The sequence below is a fragment of the Athene noctua genome, chromosome 13, assembly GCF_965140245.1.
Source record: "Athene noctua chromosome 13, bAthNoc1.hap1.1, whole genome shotgun sequence".
Taxonomy (NCBI): Eukaryota; Metazoa; Chordata; class Aves; order Strigiformes; family Strigidae; genus Athene; species Athene noctua.
Window position 1 is genome coordinate 5600991 of NC_134049.1, and position 27914 is coordinate 5628904.

Sequence of the window (27914 nt, forward strand, 5' to 3'; positions counted from 1 at the left end):
CTTCAGTGATCTCATCAGCTGTGGTTCAAGGTTCCTGTTTCATGGGACTTGGCTTGTTTTGCTGCTGATGGATGTATGGCCTTTTCTCTAGGAATTTCTTGCTTGAAAGCCGTGTGCCACTATAGAGGAGGTTGGTGCCCTTTGGCCTCATTTGCACTAGTGCAAATGAGCTCCTTGGGTATTTCTGCAGAGGTCTGTTTTCTGTGTGTAAATTATGCTCGGAAAGTTTTTCCAGCTTTGAATTTGATAAAGTTTGATAACAATGAAATACAGACAATTCTCTGTGTGTGCTGAGGGAAGTTATTTTCTGTCCCCATGGATGAAGTTAGCAGTGCATTTCTGCAGTGCTGCTGTTACCACTGGAAAGAATTGTGCCTTGCGGAGATTCGTGTCTTAAAAGAGTGACTGGGAAGTCCTGTGAGCCACAGCTGCATTTTAGTTTGTGGTGTTGCGTGTCACAATATGTTGCAGCCTAAAACCACTAGTATGTTTTGAAACGGAGTTATGAAAATAAGGCAAAAATATATAGTGACTTCCTCTCCAGATTAGTCACAGTGAACACAGTGATGAAATTTTTTTTTTTTTTTTTCACTGTGATACTTGGAGTTTTTAATTTTCTATTAAGTGAGTGAAAGCAGCATGAATTGTTAAAAACTTTCAGATACCCAACAGTGTTTGAGACTTGTCTGTTCCATTTAGGTTTTGCAACTCCTGATGAGCACAGGTTGCATTAGCAAAGAGAGTAAGATATCTCAAGTCCTTTTGTTTTTGCAATGGGTATTATTGCTAAGGGCCTTACATGAATCCCAGCAAAATCAGCAGTGCTACAGAGCTGCTGGGAAGCACATTGTTGGATTTTTCAAAATATTTAAATAATAAGACTGTAACACCATTAAAAACCCAGTTGCATTTGTAGTGGACCCAGGAACAGGAAGCATGTTACTTCACAGGGCTCTAGTGCTGAATGAGAACTTAAAGGGTTGTGAAAACTCAACTAAAATGGCTTAAAAAGAAAAAAAAAAAACCCAGAAACAAAGAGGAAACCTCTCAGGAGACAGAAAGTCTTGCTGTTTCGGAGCGAAAGTGCACAATCCATGTAGAGCAGGAACAGGTGGATTGCCTCGAGTAGCAAGTAACCGGGGCTGAGCCTGTAGTGGAAGAATGTGGGTGTTTCACAATGTACTAAAAGCAGTGACATCTGCAGGAGTGACTGCTCAGAAAAGTAGGAATGATGCATCTTGAATCAAAATAATGTGCAGCAGTATGTAAGGGTAAGAGAAGGAGTTAATCCATTTTATAGTGACTTAATAAAATCCACAAGGCTAGTGTAAGTGCTAAAAACCGGAAGCAGTAGTCTAATAACAGTGAAGGACAAATCTCTAACTTGATTATGTTGGAATGGAATTCTGTAAGAATTATTGCTTGATGGAAAGTAGTTTCTGAAAGAGCAATAATCAGAGATTATTTGTCATTTTCTATGCATGCAAGGTAGACTTGTTGATAAACGTTATGCTGAAGTGGTCATGAGCAGTAGTATGCTAATCTGAGGAGAAGTTATTTCTAAACCAAATCAACCAAATGTTATGATTTGGACTGTAAGTCTATCTGGCTATATACAACTTTCCTTGACGTTCTTGTTTTGCTTCCTCTGCACAGCTCACTTGGGGCTCTGTAGTAGATGATCTTGACTGCATATTTTACTGATAATGGATTTGCTAAAATTGTCACTTTAAACTATGGCACTACCAAGGAAATTTTTGCTTTACAGAAACGCATAGCTGTCTAGTAACTTTTAAAAACTAAAAATGGCGTTCCTAGCTCTTCAGAGCATATCTTTCAGTGTTAGCAGCTCTTGAGTTTAGACGAATTTAAGAGCATTTAACCCAAACAGATTAGCTTTGAGCTTAAAGCTGTAAATCACTATTAAAAGCACCCACGTTTTGTCTATGTTATTTCTCCTGTGGTTGGTCTCTACTGGTGCTTAAAAGTATTTGCAAGGTAATTTCTAAGACTCAAATTTGCTGCTTGTGGTGTTGAATGTATAATGAGATAGGTCTGACTTCAGTGAAGATTATGTAAGTATGTTCTGACTTTATAGAAATCAGAATTAGGTTATCCCAAAAACTGAGTAAAACCCGCTGACTTTTCCCTAGCCCTTACTTTCACAGGGCTTTTTGACATAAGTGATCGTTTCAGTCCTTCATGTGGGCATTGAGGATGTACTTAAGGCATAACATCAGGAAGAAGTGCTAGGTGCTTGGGTCCTGTGAAGGAGGCCCAATATACTAGCCTTAAAAAAAAAAAAAAAAAAAAAAAAAAAAATTGAACTATAGTTTTAGACCACAGCTGATCTTTATTTAAATGGGTTTTCAGTAAAACTGTCTAGTAAGCAGAAATCTCTGGTCACGGAAAATGTAGGTGGCAAACTGGGTAGTCATGAATTATGCAGTGCAGTTAAGTGTTTTCAAGAAGAAAAAAATATTTTAAAGTTTTAAGGATTTTAATTGCCTATTCCCATGATTTGTGTTGATTGATCTCTCTTATTTGAAGAACCAGAATTTAATTTTTTGTTTCAAATGATGTAACACCCCCCCCCCCCCCCCCCCCCCCAACACTAGCATATGTTACTTTAAAAGATAAATGTTGTGGTTGGTTATTCTGTAACTCTAGTCAAGTCAGACTTCATATGGACCCAGCTATAGGGTAATACACTGGGCTGTGATTCCATGAAGCCCTGAGGTGTTTGCATGGGTGGCTCTGGGGCTGTTCATGTGTTGAAAGCTGGCTAGACTCTCCTGAGTTCAGGCCTGTGCTATAATCAGTGATGTATTTAATGTTAGCTTTCGTGCAAGCCAGTGGGTGCCATCTTTCCTGAATAAGCTAAGGTAGGTTAAGCTGAGAAAAGAGTGAAGGATCTATTTTCTGGGGTTAATCCCAGAGCATTGTGCTGGAACTGGTCAGATAGCGTTCTGGGAATGTAAAGTGCAATAGATTCCTGTTAGAAGCTATGAATCAGAGTAGTGCACTCTCCCAGAACTATGACTGACAATATGCCAACATTTTCTAGAATAAGGCAAAGGATAGATTTTCACTAGGCTGAGTGACAATTGCTAGATGTCATGTGAAGAGGATAGAAATAAAGAGGTATTGAATGGACAAGGTAATGTAAAGCTAGCTTAGTTTAGGACAGAGAGGTCATTTAAGAAGTCAGATTACCTCAGATTGGTTTTTGTACGCATACCTTTCCACTGCAAATGCAAGTGCTGTGTTTATGGAATCGGCTTTAACAGCTGGATGCCATCAGACTGAGGATGCAGTTGCGTGGCAATTTGTCTCACCCTAAATCTAGGCTGTCGTAGCCTCCCTCTACCCTCAGAGTAAGGTCCTGCCCACTTCCTTGAGTTGGTTCTGAGTGCTTGTGTGATCACCTAGCTCAACTGTGTGATTAGCTTTCAGGTGGATTAACTCACTGAAGCAGCCCATGGTGTAGTCGCATGAGAGCTAATACCAGTGCAAGGGAAGTGGTGGGAATGTCTCGACAGGGATGAAAAGGATTTAGAGAAGGCTAAGCGGCTCTGGAAAAATACCTTAATGAATAGTAGGATGTATTGTTCACATTCACAATAGAATGACCTATGCTTTGTAAGAGATTTGTATCTCACTGATGTTCTGAATGATTAGCCAACGAGAGATCTCTGCTACCAGTTCCACCTGGGTTTAGTGGTGACTGGCATGATTATGATGATAATCATGTGAGGAGAAACAACAGAGACAAGTCTGTCCATATTCCAGCAAGCCTGTAGTCCAAAAAGGGCAAATGGGTGGTTTAAGTGAAATGGTGGTCAACCTGGATGTAGAAGTAACAGTAATGTTCCTGGTGAAAGCAGCACCTCAGGCCATGTAATCTGCAAATCCTTTGAGTGACATGGCTTACACAATGCGATCTGAGTGTCTTCAGTCTGACTTCAGTGAAAAACTGAGAAGGCTGTTGAAGGAGCCAGGTGAGGGAAACATATATTTTCTGAGTGGAGGAAAGAGTGACTTTATTTCAACTGTGATGAGTATCAGGGGAAGGAAGTTGTGCTCAATTAGAGTAAGGACTAGTGTGACACATGATGTAGAACAGAGATACAAGTTAGGGAAAAGTTGTAAAAGGGTGTTAGAGGTAGCAAGAGACAAGCTAACCAGTAAAAAATAGAGGTGGTATAACTTCTCATGTTCTTTCAATACTCTTTGGACGCAACAGAATGTTGTAAGGAACCACTTTGACAATTACTTGTTAGCACCTGTAAAAGCAATCTTTGAATTCAGTTATGAGAAACATGGAATGTAGAAACTTCTTAAATAACATGGCAGCTGGAGTAAGAAACAAGATAATATGAAAGGCCCTCATATTACTTGAAAAGGACGCGTGTAAAGGGGGTTATTTAAATCTCTAATTTTAAGGGATGTGTTTACAAGCATAATCACCCTTTCTTATCTTTGCAGTGGGCATATATGAGTATGTCAGAAAAACCCCACACCTTCCTTACAAGCACAGAGAACAGCTTTAGAAAGAGGGATTGTTTTAAGGCCAAATTAGGATTGTATTGCTGCCAAGTGAATTTTTGCACCGGGAGCTTGTGGAGGGAGGAAGAAGTGTTAATGTGATAACAGCCAGTGGAACTCACTCTGCGTCTAACTTGTCATTCACAGCTCTAGCTCCTCTCCATGCAGAGGAAAGGGGATGAAATATTACCTGGTTGTTATACCTGAAACAAGATGCCTGAACAGAGACAGGAAATGGTTCTGGCAGGGTACGTACCCACCACTGAGTCTTGATGCTTGTCCTTTATCACCCTGCAGAAGGACTGCCTCTGGGTAATGCAGCCACTACCACCCCTTGTCTGCAGTGCTCATGCCCATGCTGGCTCAGTCTATTCTTGCTGGATAAGCAAGTGCCAAACAGATCATAGTTTGGAAAAAAAATCCCCAGATTTTACTTTTCAAAGACATTCCGAATGTTTTCTTTAACAGAAGTTTGGAATTGAGCGATGAATCAGTGAAACTGTAAAAGTGAGGAAGGATATTAAATACAGATTTTTTTTTTTTTTTGGTGGCCCTTCGATGGCTTTACGCTTCTGTTCTTAGAATATGCTCACTTACACAAACAGCAAGATTTAAAACAGAATAGGGAACAGTATTTTAGATTTGCAAAATGAAATGCTGAAGTAAAAGAGTGATTCTGTCTTTGTGGATCTTTATGTTTTCAGGTATGTCATTGTTCTTGGCAACATGAAATCTCACATCAATGAGTTTGATTGAATTTTTGTCAGAGGCTTCAGTGTAGTTGGGTTTCCTCATTAAAAGCACTTGTATCTCCTGAAAAGTGGACAGTTTTGGGTCTCATAACATAGTCTTTTAAGTAGGCTTGCAGAGCAAATAATATGTCTGCATCTGAAATTTAGATTGATTAGTTTATTACATTTGAATTCTTATCTCGAAAGGAAAACATCTTCATGTGTACAATAATGATTATTTTCAATTTACTAATTTCTAAATGCATGTGTAGGCATCATTGTTGAGTTTTTCGGGAAACAGTGGAGGTTTGTCAGGGAAGTGCTCAAGGTTTTGCAATACAAAGTAGTTTTGTTGTACAATGCATGTGCTAAAGAATAGCTTTAGCAGACAAGTTTGACTAAAATGCTTAGTAATACTGTGACGTGTCACTGCCTGGTGCGAAGTGAGTCACACTCTATAGAAATGCAAAATCACATTATAGAGTCCAGAGTCTTGAACTTTATTCATATATGGACAAGAATGTCCTTTGTCCATGACACTGTTTTTCTTCAATATCTGTATGCATTTAATTTAAGCTCATAGACACCATGCTGAGTATTGGTGTATACACCATCTCATACTAGTGATCTGTTTGATTTGTATAATTTGCCTCCATTTTCTATGGGTTTGGTATCTTACTGTTGTTTTTCACTGCTTTTTTTAGATGTGATTGAAGACAAGGTATGCTTCTCAACCTGGAATGGCTTCTTTGCAATATGTAGAAATACTGCCCTCAGAGCTGTATTTATTTGGGCTTGTCCAGAACAATTGCTTATGTTCTGTCGGGACAGTTGGGATGAGTAGGAAAGGTCATTTAGTGCTACGTGGAAGGACCATAGCTAGAAGTCATCAAAGGGCAGTCTGAAACCATTCTGTGCAGAGATCTGGAACAAGTTTGGATAAAGTATGAGTGATAGTTACTGGAGCTTTGTGATTTGTACAGTGGCATGGAGATGAAGGCTTTATTTAGGAATAGGATTTTGCTCTCTGAAGGGGGTCTGTGGATTTTGCCACAATTAAGTTGGATTTATTGGTAAGGAGGAGTAGGAGGCATGTAGAAATCTTGAAAAACTATGAGTTTGCAGTGGGATGGACTTGTTTTCTGGAATGTACTTCCAGTGGTTTTGCTGCCTCCAAAGTTCAGTAGCTGCCAAAGGCATTAAGAATTAAAAGCACTGTGGTTTAGAAATGCATCTGAAGTGAAGCCTGCGTCTTCTGTGTTTTCATCCCACTGGTGTGGTGGAACAGCTAATGTGAAAACTGCAGTGTTAGTGGGGTGCACTGAGAAAGTCTATCTAGGTACCTGGGAAGGATGTCAAGTCTGATACGGATTTCAGGTTTAAAGCGTTTGAGGTGGTGGATCACCACGTCCAAATGACTTCAGATGACAGTGTGTCTCAGAATTGTAGCACTAGAAGCAGCGGCTATGCCCAAGTTCAGCTAGTTTAAGAACCCATAGGACCCAAAGGTCCACCTTCTGGAAAATGGTATTACTAGAGCAGGTTGTCAGGGTGAGTTAATAACCAGCTCCATTAATCATTGAGTGGTCTCATTTGTGAGAGGCTGTAGGGGAGTAGTGGGGGAAGAATTGTGTTTGAATTGTTGAATTATTGGAGTTCAACTCCTTTGGCCAGAATGGCTTGGAATAGCAAACACCAGGTCTCTCAGCAGTTGAGATGTTTTGCTAGCTCTCTGTGGCTGGAATCAAGCTTCTGCTTTGTGACAGCTGCTCTTTTTTTCCTTGAAATGTACAACACAGATTTCTTTTCATGTTATTCAGTGGCTAGTGTTTAAGCTCTGTGCTAGTGGTTAAAAAGAATAAAGAATGCGTGTAATTAGGAAGCCGAGAAAGCTGCTATTTGTTATGGGAAAGAAATAAAAGACGGCACTTTTACAACTATAGTTGAGGGTCTTGCCAAAATTATCTATGTATGGTTACTGATTGCTTAATCTTTTCTGTCAAAGAAGCTTAGTAAAGAAAATTATCTTAAACAAGTACTGTATGCATTATAAGAGAAAGGACTTAGCCTTTTAGGTTTAGAAATGGTGGAATACATTCCTTTAAACATTTCCTGCTAGAATAACATTAAACATTCAGTATGCTTCTAGCTCGTGTGTTTGTCTAGTAATCTTACCTTGTAGAGCTGCAGGCTCTCACCCAGAGCTTAAACCAAAAAGTGTTTTGCTGCTGACAGATCTGAAAGCAGGAGGAGACTCAAGTCCCATTTAAAAGTTGAAGGATTTAATACACACTGATGACATTTTGTCTCAGTGACAGACTTCTAATCAGAGACCTTCACTCTTGCAGATGATTTAGAACTCACGGTGGATAGCATTTTCTGAACCTGGCATTGTGGTACTTGGTAAGCCATTTGGGAAATAGCTGTTCACAGTTAATATAACTGGTGACACTTATCTCTTGTGTTCTTAAGTTCAAGCGTCCATGCATCTGTGTGAAAGTGCTTTTACAATTTAAAGGCAGAAGGTCAAATTTAATGAAATGGAGAGTCATAAACAGTGCATATCTTTGTGATAGAAAGTAAAGCTGATAGAAAGGAACTTTTCAAGCAGAGGTTTTTTGCAACTCTCCTTGAAAGCCAAGGTAGTTGCATCTCTTTATAGCTGTTTTCCCCCATCTCCTTTCAGCATTATCTGTTTCTCAAAATAACATCAAGTACATAATCTTCTCCAGCATGTTCGCTACAGTATTTCTGTCCTAGGACTCTTCATTCTTTCAACCTTGAGTTAGAGACTGTAGAAATGATCAGGATAAACCAGTCTTGTACTTTGATAAAAGAACATGAGAGTGTACCAATAAATGACTGCTGAGCAGAGCACTGAAAGGAGCCAAAGTATATGCAGCTCTTGTTGGGAACAGAAAACAGAGACTAGCAGGGGGAAAAAAGGGATCTGGGGGGTGGGGTGGGGGGGTGTGTGTGGGTAGGGGCTTGGCTTGTGAGAGAGTATTTAGAATGGAAGGCCGGATGAATTATCATCATCTGTAGATGCACAAAGTAACTAGTCATTCTACAATGTTTCATTTCCTGCCTTAAGTATAAATTCTCTGAACAATTTGTCAAGCCACTTCTTGTAGCTGTGGGAGTATTTTGTTTTTCTTGACCTTTTTGCAGCAAAATGAAACCATAGCTGGACAGTTCTTTGTCCCTCTGAGTTGGGCTTAACATTGAAACAACATCATGATTAGACCTTTTTCTGGTAAATTTGATCTTTTAAGTGGTTTAATTATGAATTGTTTCATTGGACCAGTATATACTGGTGACAAGGCCAGGGGGAACACAAATGCATCTGGAACAACTCTGTGAGTCACCCATTCATAGAATTATCTAGATGAGAAGCTTGGCAATGGTCCTGCCAATAGGCTTTCCTTTCATGAGCAATCAGTTTGTCTTTAAATGGTAAAGAAACTTTATTCCTCAATGCAGAGCATATCAGGCTCTCAGTGTGTGACTAAATCTTAAGAGATGAAACCAGTGACTTAAGTAAATACACAATTTACAAACTGTCAAACAAATGTCTAACCTGTCTAATGGACGTGGCATTATGTCAGTGGGTGCCTTTATTTCAGTTTGACAAGGCTATACCAGTCTATATTAATTTCCAAGGTGGGAGAGAGCTTAGAGATAAAAGCAAAGTTACTTTATCTTCTCTGCTGTTTGAACTTGAGTTGACTAACTCAAACAGGGTGAATTCACATTATAAATAGACTTAAATGCAATGAAGTATGCAAACTAAATGTTTAGTTTGTGTCACTACACATAAATATAAACAAGGTATTAAAAAAAAATATTACAAATTTCTCAGGTTCCTTTGATTTATGTACATTCGTTGTAATTTAAAAAAGAAAGCAGACCGTAAGCTCTCTGTTTATATTCAGGTTAGCAATGGAACATTTGCATCATGCTTGTGGGAAAACTGTTGGACTACTTGAAGGTGCTGTCAAATGCAGAAAGTAAACACATTTGAAGAAAAAACTTCTTTTCCTGTCTACTCCCTATTGCACTTTAAAATCCCTTTAGGAGATCATTCCCTAATAATAGGAAAAAAATACATAAAATAATTTAAATAATGACACTTCCTTTAGCTGTTACATTTCTTTTAAATGGAATCGAACCTTTCTCTCCAGACTAGTTGAGACAATAGTTAAATTACTATTTTCACCACCTAACAAATAACTAGCCTGTCCAGGACTTATCTTTCATTCCCATGCGTATGTGTGTGCAGATGTGAACTGGTATCCACATGGTCTGTAATAATAGGTTCTGAAGAGTTAGTTCAGTTCAGCTCTAGTTACAGTATCTCAGGGAAATTATACTAAGAGCAATATTTTCTATGGCAAAAATGTTGCTGTAGAATGTGCAGAATTTCACAAGTTACAAAGGTGTTTGTCTGTCTAAACTTGAGTGTATCTCTAAGGAAGAAATGGACAACGGGCAATCTGCTGTCGCAAATAAGATACAATTAGGAAATATTAGAAACCATATACTAGTGAGAGCGTAACAGCAAGGCACTTCCCTGCCTGCATTTCCTTTATCATCCTCACTAGTGCTACTGACTGTGGCCTGTGTGCAGCCACAGGAATTGATACTGCGAGATTTACAGTGGCAATACACTGTGTAGGAAGATGATCCAGAAAGAGGAAATTTAAAAGAAGTTTAGAAATAGTAATTGATCTGTTCTGCTTATAGACTCCTGTAGCTGAACAATACTTGGTTTGGTTTCAGTTCACTGTGAATCACTGTGCACCCCAAAACAAAATGGAACCAGTTAGAAAAAATAAAACCATACCTTGCTGCACTTTAATATTTAGTTGGTTTTGGGAGCTTGATGGAAAATATAAACTGTACAAAGACATAGACCCTATGCGGAGGCAGTGAGTAGACTTTCTTCATTTCAGAGGAAAACCAGCTTTGTTTATTTAGGCTTGGTTTTTGAGTCTTGGTCTGAAGCTGCAATGAAGTACTCTACCTCACATCTAGACTTGCACCCTGGAGAACTGGGTTTATCTGACATCTGAAGCCTCAAGTTGTGTAGCAGGGTGTATTGCTTGAGTGCTGTGATGGGTAGCTTGGCCTTAGCTATGCTGATAATTTTATTTTTGCAGAATAGAAGATGGAGATGATAAATGGATGGTAATAAGCCCAAATGCCTTGCTGTGATCAGAGCCAGCATTTATATTTCATCCCACTGCTTCTTTATTCCATCCCTGTCCCACTGACTTTAGTAGAAAAACCTTTTTTCTTTTGAAATTTCCATGGTTAAGCAGTCTTAATATTTTGAGTGTGAGGGGTGCTTTAGCATCAATGTAACAGACTCTAGATGGATTTAAATCTGAAACCACAATATCCTGGAATCTGTTTCATGAAACGACCTATTTGAAGAACTATTCATGGAAGAAAATTAAGAGGGAAGTTTGGAAGCAAATGGAAGAAATTGCCCCTCTTTTCACTCCCTCTGAGGAGCTCTGAGCTATTTGCTGGCAGCTGCTGGAGACTGCCAGCTCAAATACTGCTGCTCTTTTTTTTTTCCTTTCCTTTTTTTTTTTTTTTTTTTTAATCTAATATGTGTGTGTGATTTGCTCAGGTTTTGAGCAGGGTCTTACATACAGCATAGATGGAGAGAAGTGTGTCAGAAGAAAATAGAAAGAAACATAAGGCAAAGAGAGATAAAAGATAAGGAGGCATGAGGCAACTGAGAGAAAAACAGACCAAGTAGAAGCAGTGGTAGTGAAAAGAGACTAAATTGAACCAACTGAATTGAAGCGCAGAGGTACCAGGGATTAGTGCATGAGGAGGAAACATGTTTCGGGATGCATGGTTGGCTTAATGTTTCTGTGAGAGAGAAAATTTTCCAAATCTTAGTAAAATACTCAAGAGATGAGAGAAAGTGACAGCTCTGCACTTCTGTACTGTAATGTGAGGTAAGCAATAGGACTGCCAGGAAGACCTGACGCAGGAGTTTAGTGCCTTAATAGACCTGACTGCCCCTGGCACAGACTGGATGTAATGCAATAGTTGTCCAGCGGTAAAGTGATTTTTCTTGCTTTCCCCTTCCCCGATTCTTGTTTCAGTTAGAACACTGAGCCAAACTCCCTTATTTCTCAGTTTCCTGAAGACAATGATACTCTACAAAGATCAGACTTTGTCCCTGGTATTTGAAGTTGTGGCATTGATTTAACCTTGCTGGTATGGAGAAGCATCAATTTTGCTGTCCCTTTCCTAGGAAGGCAAGCAGTGTTTATACTTCAGCCTTGCACCAAGAACTTCAGCAAGCTTTTAATTGTCACTCTGGCTCTGGGAACCCAGCTGGCAGCGGCTGCAGAGGGAATACACTGAACTGCTGCATCTCTTCTTGCCAGGAACATGTTTCATTCCTGCACCTCTTTTCCAGTATCAGAACTGTGTTTTGCAGCAAACCCCTGCTGAAAGTAGATCTAAATTCCCACAGGTTCACAAATGAAATATGTAAATTTACATTGCTAATGTTCTAAATAGGGTTTCAGATGAAATTATTAATGAAGCATTAAGTGTGCTACCCTTTCAAAAGTAGTCATTTCTGTCGTGGTTTCCTTTAAAACTTAATTCTTGCAAACTCTGGCACTAGTGATACAGGTGAGGGAAGTGGCAACTTGAGCTGATTTTACTAGCACAAGGGACTGGGATTTGAGAGGTAAAAAAGGAAGGGGAGGTAGGGGACTCCTGGGTGAAATTACTAAATCCATTGCAGAAAAAGAATGATGTGGAAAACAGGAATTCTGTTTATAACTTCATACTATTACACGTGCCATTTGGGTAGGTAGGATTGCCATTGCTTTACAAATAATCATGCAGTGCTTCTTTTCAAAAGTGTATCTCTTCGTTCGCACTGGCAGAGTGATTCCAAGCCAGGAGCCATTGATCTGAGTTTTGTTGTGCAAGTCTGCCTTCTTTCTAGAGTATTCAACTTTTTGTGTAATTTTTTAAATTGTGGAAAAGTATTTGCTGATTGTCAGAATAATTTTTAATGCCATTTGAAATGTATTGGGCCACAGTGCTATGGATCTTTAGATGTACATGGTAGTTTGCAAGGAAGTGTTGGGTCCAGGCATGCACACGTAACTCTGTAGTCAACCAGTAGTTTAAATATTGATAATTTTTGAAGTGTTTCTTATTTGATAATTGTAGACCATACGCAGATGTCCTGATGAACTGTATGTATGTCCTAAGGTGTACTGATGGTTCTACACTCTGGGTGCAAAGATTGTTTAAGGAAATGCTCACCACCTATCCAGTCATTATTTATGAATGTAAACAAGAGAAGCTTTTGCTGTGCTGTGCTAGAAGAAACACAAGGACAAAATATTGCTTGAAAAGAAGGCATTAAGTAATAATAATGTAGTAGTAGTTAGTTTAGCTGCTGTCAGCTGTTTATGGCTAGAATCTGAAATTAAACAGAGCTTGTCTTTTGGCAGTGTTGAGTCTTGTGTGCTTCTCTGATGAGTCTCTTGGGCTAGACTCTTAAGAAGTATTTACATGCCTTGAGATTTAGATAAGCACTTGGTGGGGTTTTCAAAAGCATCCAGGTCTCTAATACCTCTTGGGGTTCTTAGGGGAATATGGGGAGCTGTGTGGGGCTGTCTGTACGTGCATGTGCATGCATATAAAAGCAGTTGATTGATTAATGCTATTCTTTAGAAGCACAAGCATATTCAATTTAATAGGAATAGCATTCCATCCCGGTTTGCTGAGCCACTGAGTTATTTTGTAACTACTGTTTTGTTTGTATCTCTCTTTCCTGTATTTTGTTGTTTTACTCTTGTTTTCCCTCACTTGCTTGTATTTGTGAGGCAAAGAGGAAACTTGTTATTCCTTGTACCTTCTGACTTGCATGGAAAAGGGAATCCTTTGGCATGTTATCAGCAGGTTTAATGGTGTGATCTTATGTGTCGTATTTATTGTTAAGACATCAGTTTTGCTAATTCCAGTTTAGCATCATTTTGTAGCTGAGCTCTGACAGATTTATGTTTGAGAAGGAAAAAGGAAAAAAAAAAAAAAGCTAGAAGTGACTGGAAAAAAAGTGCAAAAGTGGCTGAAGTAGGGAATATTTTGTAAATATTGCCCTTATGTTTCTTCTAGTTGTCCATTAATCTCCCAAGCAGCACAAGAGAGCAAGTCTTTTATATTTACTTGCATAATTAGGATTTAACGTTTTGGTTACTGATGTATTTTGAACTGTTGCCTCATTGTAACTGTATGTGATGTGATTTATGATCCTTATGAAAGTTCTCAACTTCATTAATAATACTCATGTGGAAAGCTACTTCTGCTGAATCAGGACTGCAACTGGATATTGTAGTACCCCGTTGTTTTCTTTAAAGTTAGTTTTAGCAGAATTTATTCAGTTAGTCCAGGATCTTTTTTTTTTTTTTTCCAAAGTGAATCCTGTAATTGCAGAGTCAGTTAAACTTATGTTAGTGTAAAATGAGCAGTCACATGTTCCTTGCTTTGTGTACAATTTCAGATAGCTTTGATATAATTTTTTTCTGAATTTTCAGTTTTTCTGAAGTTTGGTTTTGAGACAGAGGTGTTCAGCTGGACAGCACAGAGTTTATTCAATTCCTGATTGGGGTCAAAAGTGTCTCTTACAATCTTTAGCAAACTGTTCAACTTTGCTCACCAAATGATTGCATATTTGGACCAAATGCAGATTTTTGTTAGTATTTTATCTTTTGTAAGGTTGCAGGAACTAGAACAATCCATGACTGCATAGATCAGCAGGAAACCAACATAACTTTGCAGACATTAAGTGTTATCACTCAGATTTTGAAAATCTGAAACATTAGTCATATCAGTTTGAACATGGAAAACAGGTATAAACACTTTTCATTTCACTTTTCTAATGGACCATCTACAATAAAAATATTTTTTTTGCAGATTGTACACTCATTTTTTAATTTTGCTCTCCAACAAAATCTAGAATTGCATTCTTAGAATAAGGTTTAATGATTGTGCAGCACTTGACAGCTCAATTTGCATTCTGTAAACATAACTTTATTTTGCTTTCCCTGTTCAGAAATACATATAGAATATTTTATGTAAGACAGCATTCTTCAGGGCAAAGAGTGAAGATCTGGGACTCCGGAATTCTGCTTTCAGTTACCACTTGTTTACCGTGTGGCCAAGGACAGTCAACCCAAATTCAGTCAAGGATTTAGGCTTTCAGATCCACCCCTCTCAATTACTGTCATATTAGGAGCTTGGATGTGTGGTTCAATCTGTACCAATTCATTCCTCCATTTTTCCTCTAGCATCAAAAGCTATAGCAGTGGCTAAGAAGTAGCTCTTGCTGAGAGTAGAAGGTCTGGAATCCAGACCTGTGAACAAGCAATATCATCAGCACAAGTAGCACGGGCTTTCTTTTAATGAGAGGCTCGAGACCTTTGCAGTGTTACAGCAAGTGTCAAACTGTCCATTACATAGTGAAGATAAAATGTTCTGTGATATGTTAAGAACTTTAAAAGAGCATGCTTTCTTAGAGGAATAGAGAGCACCCTTCTCAGTGTGCAGACTTCTTTATAAGCCTAGATTACAAAGTCTATATTTACACATACTTTGGCTGGATTTTTTTAGTAAGGTTAATTTAAAAGGCTGCCCAATTGTGTACTGACTGGATCAGCTGGGTACAGGATTTTGAGTGTTGACTGAGCAACAGCAAGCACCCAACATTCCTCACCCTACTCAGAATTCACTTTATGGCCCAGACTTCTTTCAGAACAACTTTAAGGAGTATCAGAGCTATAATGTAATGTCTGATGTTTCAGTTACTAAATTAATAAAAAAACATAACCAAACCCTAAGTTCTGGCAAAATATTACATATGAGAAATACATTAAAAGAGCATAGGAATCATACGAGGTAAGTTCTGAGTATTAATGTCAAAGAATGGAGATGATTTTTTTCTTTTTGTTCCACAGATATGGCAAATAACACAGAGTCATAAATAATATTTCACTGGATGTTATTGTTGACTCAGGAACTGCAGGACCGTGACTGGCACATTGTCCTGTTTTTACAAATGACTTAATTGTTTAATATCAGACACTTCATTTTACCTTATCAGTTGTAGATCTTTTCTTAGAGCACGAGGCATTACTACATCATTTGCTGCTTACTTTAGAGATGATGAGTTTCTAAAGCACACACACACAGAATCTTACAAGTCTGTCAAAACTGTGGATATACTTGTGTCTGTTTCTATGTTTCCTTTTTTTTTTTTCCCCCTTGAAACAACAGGAATCAAAAAATATTTCATGCATCCCTGAGTTATGTCAGCAGAAAGAATTGCAAGGATTCTAGGAACTTACAGAAATGGTCAAACACCCACATCATATACATTGTATGGCAGATCTTTATGTAAAGCACTCTTTAGCTTTGTCAAAATGGCATGCCCTTCTTTCTGGAAAAATTTTTGCTGTGATAATACTCCCAAGTGGCAGAATCTTTTGTTTAGACTATGCAGAATCATATATGTTGTTCAGGTAATCTCACTCTTAATACTCTTTTTTTTCTTCCATACTTTTTGATTACGTAAGTCCTTCCTGAAGAAAAGAAGGCACTTGTCATCCAGTAACCTCATTTATGTCATGTTCTTGGGTTTTGTGCCTTTTCCCCTTTCTTCAATGTGGTTTCCCAAGCAAAGGCTGTTAGACTGATTGAATACATTTTGACATGCACCTAGGTGGCTTCAGCAGTCCTTATTCATAAAATTGATTGAAGTTAGGAGAGATTACACTAAGTGGTACAGAAAAACTGTACATAAAAGATTTGAAATCAGTGGAAATTCTTGTCTTCATAGTTCTGAGTCTCTAACACCATTAGTTTGAAAGCAGCTCCTCCAGTTGATCTGTTGGTGAGATATTTTGCTGAAAGACAGACGTCTTGGATTTTCCCTGTGAGGAGTGTCTGGATTGCCTGCTGAAACTCCTACATCGCTGGGGAGTTCTGTCATTCCTCAAACGTTCCTCTCTGTACCAGTGCTTGTAAGGGCTTTCTTGATCCCAGAATACATGGCTTGCACTATTTGAGCTTCCTTTCTAAATAAAACTAAGCTGCCACTTCTGAATCTTTGCCAGAATTGTGCTGTTGCAGCTCAGCAGCTGTGGCTGTTCATTGATTCAGCGTGGTAGTTGCAGACCTTACGTTCCATGATGTGAATGGGTATTTTTTTCTTTATGAGCATATGGGGAATTTTGATGGACTGGGTCCATTCTCGTTGATACTGGCAGCTGTAGAGTTGACTGTAGTGGTATCAGCTGATTGCCTGGCTAGACTTCTCTACACTTTGGGTCATGCTAGGCTGTGAAATATTTGCTCCGTGCTTTAAGGTAGACTTAATAATAATGCTTTATGTAGATCTGCATGCGACCCATTAACAGTGACGTGCTTGAAGGTAAGTTAATGTTACACCAGCAGCTCACAGAACATCACTATGTGAGAAGTATATGGGGACACTCTCAGATCCCAACCTCCCAAGGCAAGTCACATTGCAAACATATTTCTCTTCTATTCCTTTTTATCTGGCGTAGCCTTTTATAACTCAGTTCATCTGTCTTCCTAAAAAAAAAAAAAATCTACTGTGTTTTGTTGCTCCTGTTTGTCTGAGAACTTACAAGTAATGAAATAAAGGATTCATAAGTATTAGTGAGGTAGGAATGTTCATCATGAATATAAACACTCTGGCAGTACTTACATGCATTTAACTTTGTTTGCATGATTCAGAGATCTCTTGGTAGAAAAAGTATGTTTTGCTTCTTGGGAAACAGGCCCTTGAGATTCATGGTGTCCTTTAGATGGCCTGGGGATTTTTTTTGTTATGCAAACAGAATTTCCTACCTAAATCTGTACTCTAAAAATGAAATGGGGCTCAGGTTTTATTTTTCATGTTTATAAGTTGTATGAATTTTTTTTAAATTAGAAAATATTTAAGAAAGATTTTAATGGTATTTATCTTAACGTATCCTTAAATGTAACACATTTCTACATATTTTTTAAATCCTTCATATTTTTAAAAAATACAACCCTTTTCATTTTGTTTTTGTTTTGTTTTGTTTTTTTGCTGCTGGGACAAGGTTTGCTGTTGAATCCACCAGAAATGCCTAAAGGAAGTTGAGATGTAGGGCGTGCCCTTTCTTTACTCAGGAAAGTGTGAGCATAGTCAGGAGCTGCCTTTGAAGTACAGGCACATCCTACAGTTCATACTTTATATTTCTACTTTAAATATCTGGGAACAGACATCTGTGGTGAAACACTAGGATGTGAATTCCTGCAGCCATGGATGTGGTGCTCTGGAGTTCTGGTTCAGCTGTTTGTGATGGGTAATGAATTACAAGATAATCAGCCAACTGTATGCAACACTTCTTTGTCTCCCTACCATTATATAAAAATGTACTCTGCCGTAGGTACTACCAGAATGCTCTTTTAATTTTTGTGTCTGTAATATGATTATAATTTTTAATCAGTGTTAATGTCTCCCATAAATTCCAAAGTATTATATTACATGTTATAATTATGCATAAACTTTTAGCAAAAGAGAAAGCTTCACTTTCTTAAATACTTATGCACAAGTGTTGAATTCAGAGATGTTTTGTACCACTCATGTAGCTGTGAGAACAATGAGTATCTGATTTTTAGGGTGCAGCTTCTTGCACTCCTTAATTTTTATTAAATACCAGTAGGACCCAATTCAGCTGCTTGATTAATTTTTTCAAAACCCCCCAGTTCTCTCTGTTGATGTCAGAAATATTTTTTTACTGTTTCCCCAAGTGCTTTGGAGAAATCCATGCTATTACTAGCTGAAAGTTTAGTAGAAGAAAAAGTTATAAAATACTCCATGTAAAGGTGATGACCCTTTGAGCTTGAGACTGTGAGGTGCTGAGCATTCCGGTCTTGATCCAGCAAAGCACTTAAGCACCTACTGAAGTATGAACTTAAATGATTTGCTGGAGGTAAGCCAGAGTATTTGCAAGACTGAAACATGCACTTTGTAGTAGACCCTTTACTTATTTGGGGGGGGACAAAATAAGTCTTTTTTCTTTCAAATATATCAGAGCAAGAATATTTTTGTTTTCTTTGAAAATACAACGTACTGAGTCAACTAAAGAGTTCTTGTGATTGTTTAGTGCTTAACCTCTAAAATAAGAGGTTTGGATTTTCTCCAAAGCATTAGGATAGTATGAGCTGTGTCAATATAATTAAAAGAACAGCTTCAATTACTGGTACACTTTGATAATTTGACTCTTTCCCTCATGGGTGTATTTTTTTTAAGGAGCCTGAGAAAAATAATTTTTTAGGTATATATTACCCATTTTCACCTGCAGATGATTTTTGACTTTGAATGGCTCTGACAGCCTTGTCTTGGGACATTGTTGATGTGAGAGGAGGGACCTGAAGAGACTGCCATTCTTATACCTGGTTGGTTTCAGAATTCTCTGCAGTTGTTCCAGGGGCCAAGTGCTCTGTTTCCTCGGCCTTTTGTTTAGAGATGTGTTTGAAAAGGTATATCTTAGTTTAGTTTCTCAGTGTGGGACACGTCTTCTGAGCATTCAGACCTTCAGTAGATCACTAGAAATCAGGCACAGGCGTGTCTATAAACTGTCCGTTCATTTTGCATGCTCACCTAGTCAATAAAGCAGAATATTCTAATTTTTTTTTTTTTTAAATAATATTTTTCTGTCACAGTGGCAGACTGTGCAGATGGCTCTGCCACTGTGTACCCCTTTATGTTGTTAAAGATGTGCTAAGATGCCAGACATTAAGTAAGCTGCCTTGTAGGTTCAAGTTCTTGGTAGTCTGCAGTACATGAACTAGTAGTAACCTTTTTGTGTGGGAATTGGCAATCTAAGTGAAAAACAGCAATTGGAAAAGAGGAAAAACAGGTAATATACATAGCATTGTAAAGCACACAACAGGGAACTATGGGTATTTGAAGTTAAACTACTTTTGATCTAAAAGAAAGGCTGGCATCTTGATTCTCTAATCTGACTGAGCATTCTGGAAAAGGTCGAAAAAGAAAATCTCTCTCTGCCCTCAGGAGGTTGAACACTGCAAGGGAATTCTACTTTAGCCAGAAGATATCTTTCTAGCCATCTTATTCTTCCCATTGTTTATGATAGGCTTTAATAAGATTCTTTAGAAAGCTATTTAGTATTGTCACGTTGCATTAAAACCTCAATGCATAGTAATTTAATGCCAAAAGAAACAATTAATGTGGCTGCAGGGCAATAACTGGAAGTCTTAAAGATTTATTAAGAGAAGCATAACTAGTATACATTACTGTACCAGAATGCAGTGTTTTGTACTAAGTACTATATTTAAAGACATATCAATGTATTTGTGCAGTTTGGCCCAGTTATATGTTTCTGTGGGAAATGTAGCCATATAGTTAGATTATTTTCTGGCTTTCTGTGTGTTAACTTTGGGATGAATCTGCTGGTTTTCCCAGTTGATTGCTTACTTCCTTTTTAGAGAGAGGGAAATACATTTAAAATATTTTCATAGCTTTGGCTTTTTTGTTAAAAGATTATTTTTTTTTCCTGAAAATCTAGGTTTTGCCTCATGGGTTTGACAGTGTGCATATTTATGACAAATGTGGAAATTTTCCATCCCATTAAAGTTTCAACAGATAATTTCAGCAGATACTCCTTCGGAACAAAATAAATGATGTTACTTGGTGAAGAGTTATTAAAAGCTCTTAAGTCTTTAATAGAATATGATACCTTTCATTCAGTCATTAAATAGTATTTGATGATTTCTTGGCTGGTTATGTATAAGGGAGTTTTTCTGGCCAGTTAAGGACTTCTTCAGCTCCAGTTTTTTTCAACAGTAGCTGAAAAACAACAAAAAATCCTGTGATGGTTCAATCCCGGTTAATGACTCTTGCAAAAGAAAGGCAAAACAAGTGAAACAGAAGGTCAGAGCATGTGTGCAAGTATTGGCTGGCAAGAATCCTATTGACATGTACTATAAAATACCCAGTGGATATATAAAAAATAGGGTAATTGTTTTGAGACTTGTATCAGCGCTCTGTTGATATGGGATATTTTTGGCAGTTTCTCATGTTCCATAACCTTTAGTGAAATCTGAAAGAGTACTGTAATCTAGTAGATATGATATAGAAAACATTAGTAAAAGACAGCATTTTTCTGAAGCTTGTTTTTATAATCCGTATGATGGAGAAATGTACTATTCCTCTGCAATAAAAAGGATAAATCTTAACATACTTAAAAGTACTGAGAAATTACGTGAACACTTGAGGCTTTTTTTAGTTTAGAGTTTAAGGGAGCCATAGATTTTAGTTTAAACTGTAGGCAGTTCGTGTGCTGTGTTCATGCTTCATTACAACAGAACAGATCAAAAGAAAATGACATTATCTCAAAGAAATTAGAGTAACAAATAGCTAGCATGAGAACAAGATCTCAATATTAGGCTTACAGAAAAATTGTTTTCTCAGAGAATGTATTGGAATATAAATTTCTTATCAGATGACTACTCAATCTTTTAAGACTGTCTAACAAAATAGGAATTTGCTGGATATACAGAACTTAAATAGAAGTCACAATATCTAGCGGGGTTTCTTTCAAAACCTCTTTTTTTTTTTTTTTTTTTTCCAGATTTGTCTTCCTAGAAGTTTCCACATAAGCCCACCAGAGACTTTTAGATTGTCTGTAATACAACATCATATTTAATTTTTCAATATTGAATAGTAGGATCTAGGAAGAAATTACAAGCAATGAACATTTGTGTACAAACTGCAGTATTTATTCAGGCAAATTCAGGCAAGAAGTTCTTCTATTATATAAAGCATGCAAGTTTTACAGTAAAAGGTAGTTTGCTACTGTATATAACTACAAATGAGAGGTGATAATGCAATGGCTGATTGGAAAGTATTTTCATGTTTTTATTTAGTTTTTTTTTTTTTTTTTTTTCTCTCCGCTAACACTAATATGTCAAGTGTGATGGAGGGAGTTGCACAGACACCTGAGAGGAAGAAATCTTTCTCATTTCACAGCTATTCTCTGGGTGTAAATTTTGATCCAGAGGAAACCTAATTAACTCCACCAGAAATATGACTAATGAATGGCTTTACCTTCTGACCTGACAGTGGAATAGTAAGGTAGTGGTGGTCCCTATGGCAGGAACTGAGTTTTGTCAGAGCCCCAAATTCTAGCTCAGGCCCTGTCTAGTGAAAAGGTGCTGAATCCATTGCTCCCAGCTTCTGAATTTGGAGATGAAAGATTCTTCCTGTACAAGTAATTCCAGGCTCCCACGGAGTACATGCCTTGTGTGATGTTTCTCCTTTGATTAGCTGACTCGTAAAAATGGATAGATATTGCCACCTAATTACACAGCCCCACAGTTGGGCATGCTTCTATTTAAGTTCAAAGCATATTACAGCTTGATATAATGCATGTAAATGATACTCAGCAAATAGTTGGAGAACTAAAACTCAGCAGCTGTCTCCTTTGTGCATCCATTTTCAATAATTAATTGAGTATCCTGTGACTTTTAATTGGGAGAGTGGTGATGCTAGTTTTACAACTCCTACATTCAGTATGAGCAGAACAAAAGATTTGGTGGTCGTAAATATGAGAATAGTAAAGCTGATCCAATGTTATACCAGTATGAAATAAGCTGTAGTGGTGTAAAAGGTAATGATAACCATTAGAACTTCATACCAGTTTTTACTGTCAGGAGCACAAACAGTACAGCTTATAGACTTTAAGGAATCATTCTTTACAGTATCTCTCTGAACATCAAGGGAGTCTCCTTTTTCAAAGAAAATTAGAGCTCAGAGTAGATATCATAGAAGAAGTGTCTCCTTGAGCTAGAAATTGCAGTATCGTTAATGTTTGTGTAGAACTGGGAAAGCATGTGAACAACCTTTTTCTTATGGTCAGTGCTTTTGCTCCCTAGATGTAGGGGTGTGTTAGGTTGTTTTCAGTGTCTGTATGAAACGGTGTCTGCAGATCCTGCGGCTGGCTCTGTGGAGTTGCATTCACATCTTACTGTAAATATGGAATTAGAATTGGGCGTCAGGTAGGTCGGGAGGGCCCTTCAGACAGCATCTACTGTAGCTTCCCACTCCAAGCAGGTCCTGTTAGAGCAGTTGAACTTACGTTCAACTTGCTTTCCACCAGTACCACAGGTGTTGCTCTGCAGAGCTGTTTTCGTAGCCAGTTGGCCTCCAGCCTGGACTGTTGCATGGGGATATTCCATTGCAGGTGCAGGACTTTGTGTTTGAGCTTCATGAACTTTCTGTCAGCCCATTTTTTCTAGCCTGTCAAGGCCCTTATGAGGAGCAGCCCCACCATCTGGTGTATCAACTGCTCCCCCAAGCTGATGCATTCCAGACTCTCAGGGAGTGTACTCTATCCAATCATTCAAGTTGTTAATTAAACTACTCCATTATTCTCTGCACATTGCAGATGTAGAATGTCTCTCTGCAAGCTGGTGCAGGGAAGTCTTAGTTGTTCTGTGACCTTCTGGATTTAACTTAGAGGCTTTCCTTACTCCCTGCTGCTTCACGAAGTCCAGTGATCCCCTTGAAAAGAATGAATCAGTGCTGCTGCAAATAGTTTCTCCCTCTGTGAGTAGCATCAAATTTTATCCATTCAAAACACAGTGAAGAGTTTTGCAACGTTTCAGAAGGGAAACCAAAACCAAACATGGGGAGCAGCGTGTGAGCAGTTGTGCAAAGAGAGTGAGCAGGCTGCAGCCCGGTGCTGAGGCACATGTGGGTCGGCACTGGGAGTGGTGCAGCCTCACCAGCCAAGTGCAAACGCCTGGATCAGCAGCTGCAGTCCTGGCAAAACCAGCAACAACTCAGTAAACTTAAGTTTCAGACTGTTACTCAAGGGAGGGGTATGTGACTATGTACGGCCATCAGTAAGCCAGGGAGAACTAAGGGATGCCAATGGATAAATAGAGTATGCTCCGAGACATTTACTGAAAACATATCAACTTCCAGTGTATCTGATGAGAAATTGCATTTTTCAGACTATCTTTGTTAGCCTTCTAATGAGCCACTGGAGTTGGTTTTTTTCTCTCTGGCATTACTGTTAGCATGTGAACTTTATACACATCTACTTATGCTTCTTGTTATAACTTTCAGATCTATTCTCTCTCAAGTGTGGGACATTTCATTATTTTAGACATTTGGGGCAGTGATTTATTACTAATTATGCTTTCACAGTTGAGCAGTCATGTTACTTCATTGCATTTATTCTTTGCCAACATATAGCTGTCTCATTACAAATAATCCATTTATGGGTTGCTACTGAATGTGGATTTTGCAACTTCAGCCTGAGAAGGATAATTTCCTCCGCTGCACTCTGCCTTTGAAAAGGGATCACCATGAGAGGTTTCAGGAAACCACAGATCTGTTCATTGCCTGCTGGAAAACATGTGTGAGACTGTGGAAAATGGCATTGATTATTTTAGGAATTAACATTGCACAGAAAAGAGACAAAAACTGCCAGTGTAAAGAAGCTGCACAATTTCTGATAAGCTGCTTTTCCTGCAGCCTTTTCAGGCATCTTTCTCCATCAGTGCTGAAGGACTCCTCAGACGTACCTGCAGAGACCTGGGCAGTGTCCCCCTCCGTACATGGCCTCAGGTTGCTTCTCGGCTGTGATGTCTTACAGCAGCAAGTTGATGACCCACAGGAACTCACTGGTTCTTGGGCTTCACCATCTGTTTTATCTGCTTTTGTGCTTGTTCTGTCAGTGCTCTGGAAGAGAAATAACCTTGACGTGGGCTGCTTGGCATATTAAGCATAAAGACTGCGAGTCCTACTGCAAAGCCAATAGAGATAATGAGCAGTATGGCTCTCTTTGAACTCGCATTTTTCCCCTCAAGCAGGTCTGTGCTTTTGGCTTGGTGGTAGCTGTGATGTTGATGCAAGGTCAGCCACTACTGAGCTCCCAGCTCTGCTTCGTCAGCTCCTCGCTGCTTTTTGGCAAGGCAGCGTGCTCCCTCCACACCTGTGCAGTGCAGGCTGTGACCGAGAAGAGGGAACCATTGCGCTACAAAGAGCCGTGACCCATTTTCAGATTATGCAAGTCTCCAAGGCCCTTTTGATTCAGTGAGATGAATTCCCTTTTAGAATGTGCTGAGGATGAACAAAATGCTTTACTGGGGGCAGGTTTGGGGAACTCAGGCAGTCAGTGAGCTAGGCTTGGATTTTGCATTACTCTGTTACAAATTCAGTAGTACAAGTCAATTAAAACAGAGAAATGTGTAGCATTTCTGCAGGAATTTATATTTAAAATTTGTTGAATATGTGTTAAAACACTTCTGTCATAGTGGAGTGATGCTTTCACAGGCTGTTTCACACTGGGTGAGGGTCTGGCGCTCTTTTTGTGATGCAGGTACCATGCACTGGAAGAAGCAGATAGCTGGATTCTGCTCGAGTGCTTATTCCTAGCCATGGATTACCCAGTGAGGACCAAACTCAGGTCTGACAGCCAGGAATTTTTACACAGAAGTTGAATAACATTTCAGCCGTCTTAAGAACATATACTGAAATCTTCTATTTAAAACTGGTGCTTTGAGTTTTTGAAGAATGCATGGCATTTTTGTTTTCAGCATCATAAAGATGCTCCGTCACACAGGTGGGTCACAGCGCAGCATTTTTCACAAGTCTGTTCCTTCCACAGAACTGCACACAACTCCCAGCAGCAGGAATGGGAGTTGTATTCCTGAACCTAATGGCATACAAGGCCAGAGGCACTTAGAAGTACAGGGATGGAGAGATGTGCTTGAAAGGGTTGCTGTGGATTTATGTGCAGCCAGATTCTGGTCCCTGTGCTCGGAAGTCTGCAGTGTAGGTTGTGCCTTTAGGGTACAAACTGTTTAAGCACAAGAAAGCATTTTTTGTTTGCCTGTTGTGAATTCGTCTCAGGTATCTTTGTCTCTCTTGAAAGGAGTGCTTCACTTCCAAGAATAAGGTTACTCTTCTCTTGCACAGTTGCCTCAAATGATTGCTGCATATTTTCTAATCTGGAGTGAATTCCTGTGACTCTCGGAGATATTTATTCTGTAATTAAATAATCATGCCGGTTTTTTCTGAAATTAATTTTTTTACAGTTGTTCAGTGAAAAAATAAGTGGTGCAGAAGGAACAAAGTTAGATGAAGAATTTCAAGAGATGGAAAGGGTAAGGAAACTAACATTGTATTTTTCAATATGAAGCTGTTGCAGAATCAAAAATATTTCATGTTTCAAGTATTAGAATGGTATTGTAGATTTACCTGTGGGGGAAACTCCACCTGCGCTTCCAAACAGAAACATAGAGGTGCAGATTTATCCTTGAGCCTTGTCAGGACAGCCAGAGAAAAAGAGACATCTACAAAGGCTGTCTGAGGAGAGGGAGCAGCTTCCACTGACGCCTCTCAACACGGAAGAGAAACTCCTCCAAGAGTGGTGCAGAGCATCAGGAGGGGCCTTTCTCCTCTGTCTGTGTGAGAGAGAAGTCTTCAGTGTTTAGTGAGTCTTTGTAAATATCACGAAACCTTCCCATCTGATATTATTCACGATAAAAATCTAACTACCAGGGTCGAATTTTCTCTTGATATAGAATTATATTTCTTAGTTTAAATCCACGTTCAGAAATTTACATGAATTGTTGTGGAAATGGAGATGTTTGCTATCCACTTATTGGTTGTGTTGCAAATTATACAATGTTACTGCCAATTTTTGCTTTTTCACCTTTTATGTGCCTTTTTTTTTTTTATATTGCCTTGTCTTTCTGTGTATTTTTTAATGTTCATAGTAGACCTAGGTCACAGCTTTTATTGTTGGCAGATAGAGGAAAAAAGTCTTGCATGAGTTGTTGTGGGTTTTTTTTTCCCCAGCATGCATGTTTGAATTTATGATCTAAACAGGTTTCTAGGCTTCAGTTTCTTTGGCTACAGAATAATTATTTCCTTTCTCTGCATTACAAGGAGAAAAATAATGTGCAGGCCCTAAGGGAGGGAAAGGGAAACAAACCAGAAACGTGATTTTTATAGCATTTTAGAAACTATTAAATGGGAAGACAGTGCAAACTACTGTTTTAAATGGCTCTGACCCCAAGATGTGTTCAGTCTTTTTCACCTGTGGAGAAAAGCAGTCTCAGTAACAACTGTTGGGCTGGCAGGAAAGTTATAGTCTAGAATGTCTAAGCAGTAGTCAAGACTGATGGGCTGGAAAGGCAAGCCCACATTTTTATATAAACCTTCTCTCCTTTGCAGTACTATCTGCCAATTAATATGTTTTTGGTAAAATCCTGTCATAACTATGTCATGGCTCTTTATTTTAAGCTAGAATATTTGCTTTACTTTAAATAAAATTTCATAGTCAGCTAGAATAGTGTATTATGTGTAATAAAATTCTAAATTTTCTAGTTTATCTAAGTATTTTACTTAATGTAGTAATCGATTTGCTTTTTTGCTAACTGTGTTACTTTTCTTTTGCAGAAAATTGATGTTACTAATAAAGCTGTAACGGAACTTCTGTCCAAATCCACAGAGTATCTTCAGCCAAATCCAGGTAGGATAGGAACAGTAGATGCTGAGTTTTGCTGAACGTTGTCTTCTTACTTGGAAATTCATCCTAAGTAAATAAAAGCTAATTAGGTCATCACTATGAGGCTTCTGGGCATCCTAGAGAACATTACCTGTGTGTGCAATGAACAACTGTAAAGTTTCTATGTGGTATGGTCTGGGATGCGTTCAATTTGCAGCACACAGTGTGTCAGGTTACTGGGCATGTGTAGGCTGTGCATGCATGACATGTCTTGGACAGCTTGGGCCTGTAGTACAGCACATGTAGTCATATTTTTGCTAGATTTCCTGGAAATGGGATATGGGTCCCTAAAGTGAAGAGAACAGTATTTTTATTTTTATTTTTTTAGCAGAGATACAAAAGCTGTTGAATTTAACTCATAAGCTGCTGTCGTTAGAGGTACTGATGGTTATGTAACCATGGGGAAGAGTGCTGTTACATGCTTACATGGTATTTGAATGAGGTTTTGCATTTTCTGGACACTGCTAGGTCTCGGTGGATTTTGGATCGTCAGTTGATAGAGGTTTTTCAAATGATGTTCTAAGAAATAAGAAAGGAGACACATTCACATTTGCAGTCAGTCACAAAGTTTTATCTGTTATGACCTTGATTCATTGTCATAAGTGCAAGATGACAATAAATTAATTTATATGGCCATCCCGCAGAATAAATTTCTACTGTCATGATTATTGAAAAAAAAAGGGGTGGGGGGGAAGTTCTGTAAATTTCTCACAAGCAAGAGAGGGAGAGAGAGAGTGCATGAAATTGGCTTTGGCTGTGCTTGTATCTGTTCTGCGTTTGCTTTCTGCAATATTTCTAATCAAGAAGTTCACAAGTAGCAATATTTGAAGGAATGTGAGTATTGGTGAATAGCCACAGAAGATAATAAGCATTTCCACTATATATCTGCCTGAAGAAATGATGCTTAGGGCAATAAAAAACAGTTTCATATGACCCATATTGTTGAATGAAATCTTATTTTAACTTCTGACTGAAG

At 38.5% G+C, this 27914-nt stretch overlaps 1 protein-coding gene across 1 annotated transcript in view; it reads left to right on the forward strand.

The window, feature by feature from the left end:
- SH3GL3 (SH3 domain containing GRB2 like 3, endophilin A3) overlaps positions 1-27914 on the forward strand; it is a 54964-nt gene that overhangs the window by 11861 nt on the left and 15189 nt on the right. The window contains exons 2-3 of the mRNA XM_074917474.1: positions 25461-25529; positions 26830-26902. Of these exons, the coding sequence (XP_074773575.1) occupies positions 25461-25529; positions 26830-26902 (142 nt within the window). The remainder of the gene's footprint in view (positions 1-25460; positions 25530-26829; positions 26903-27914) is intronic.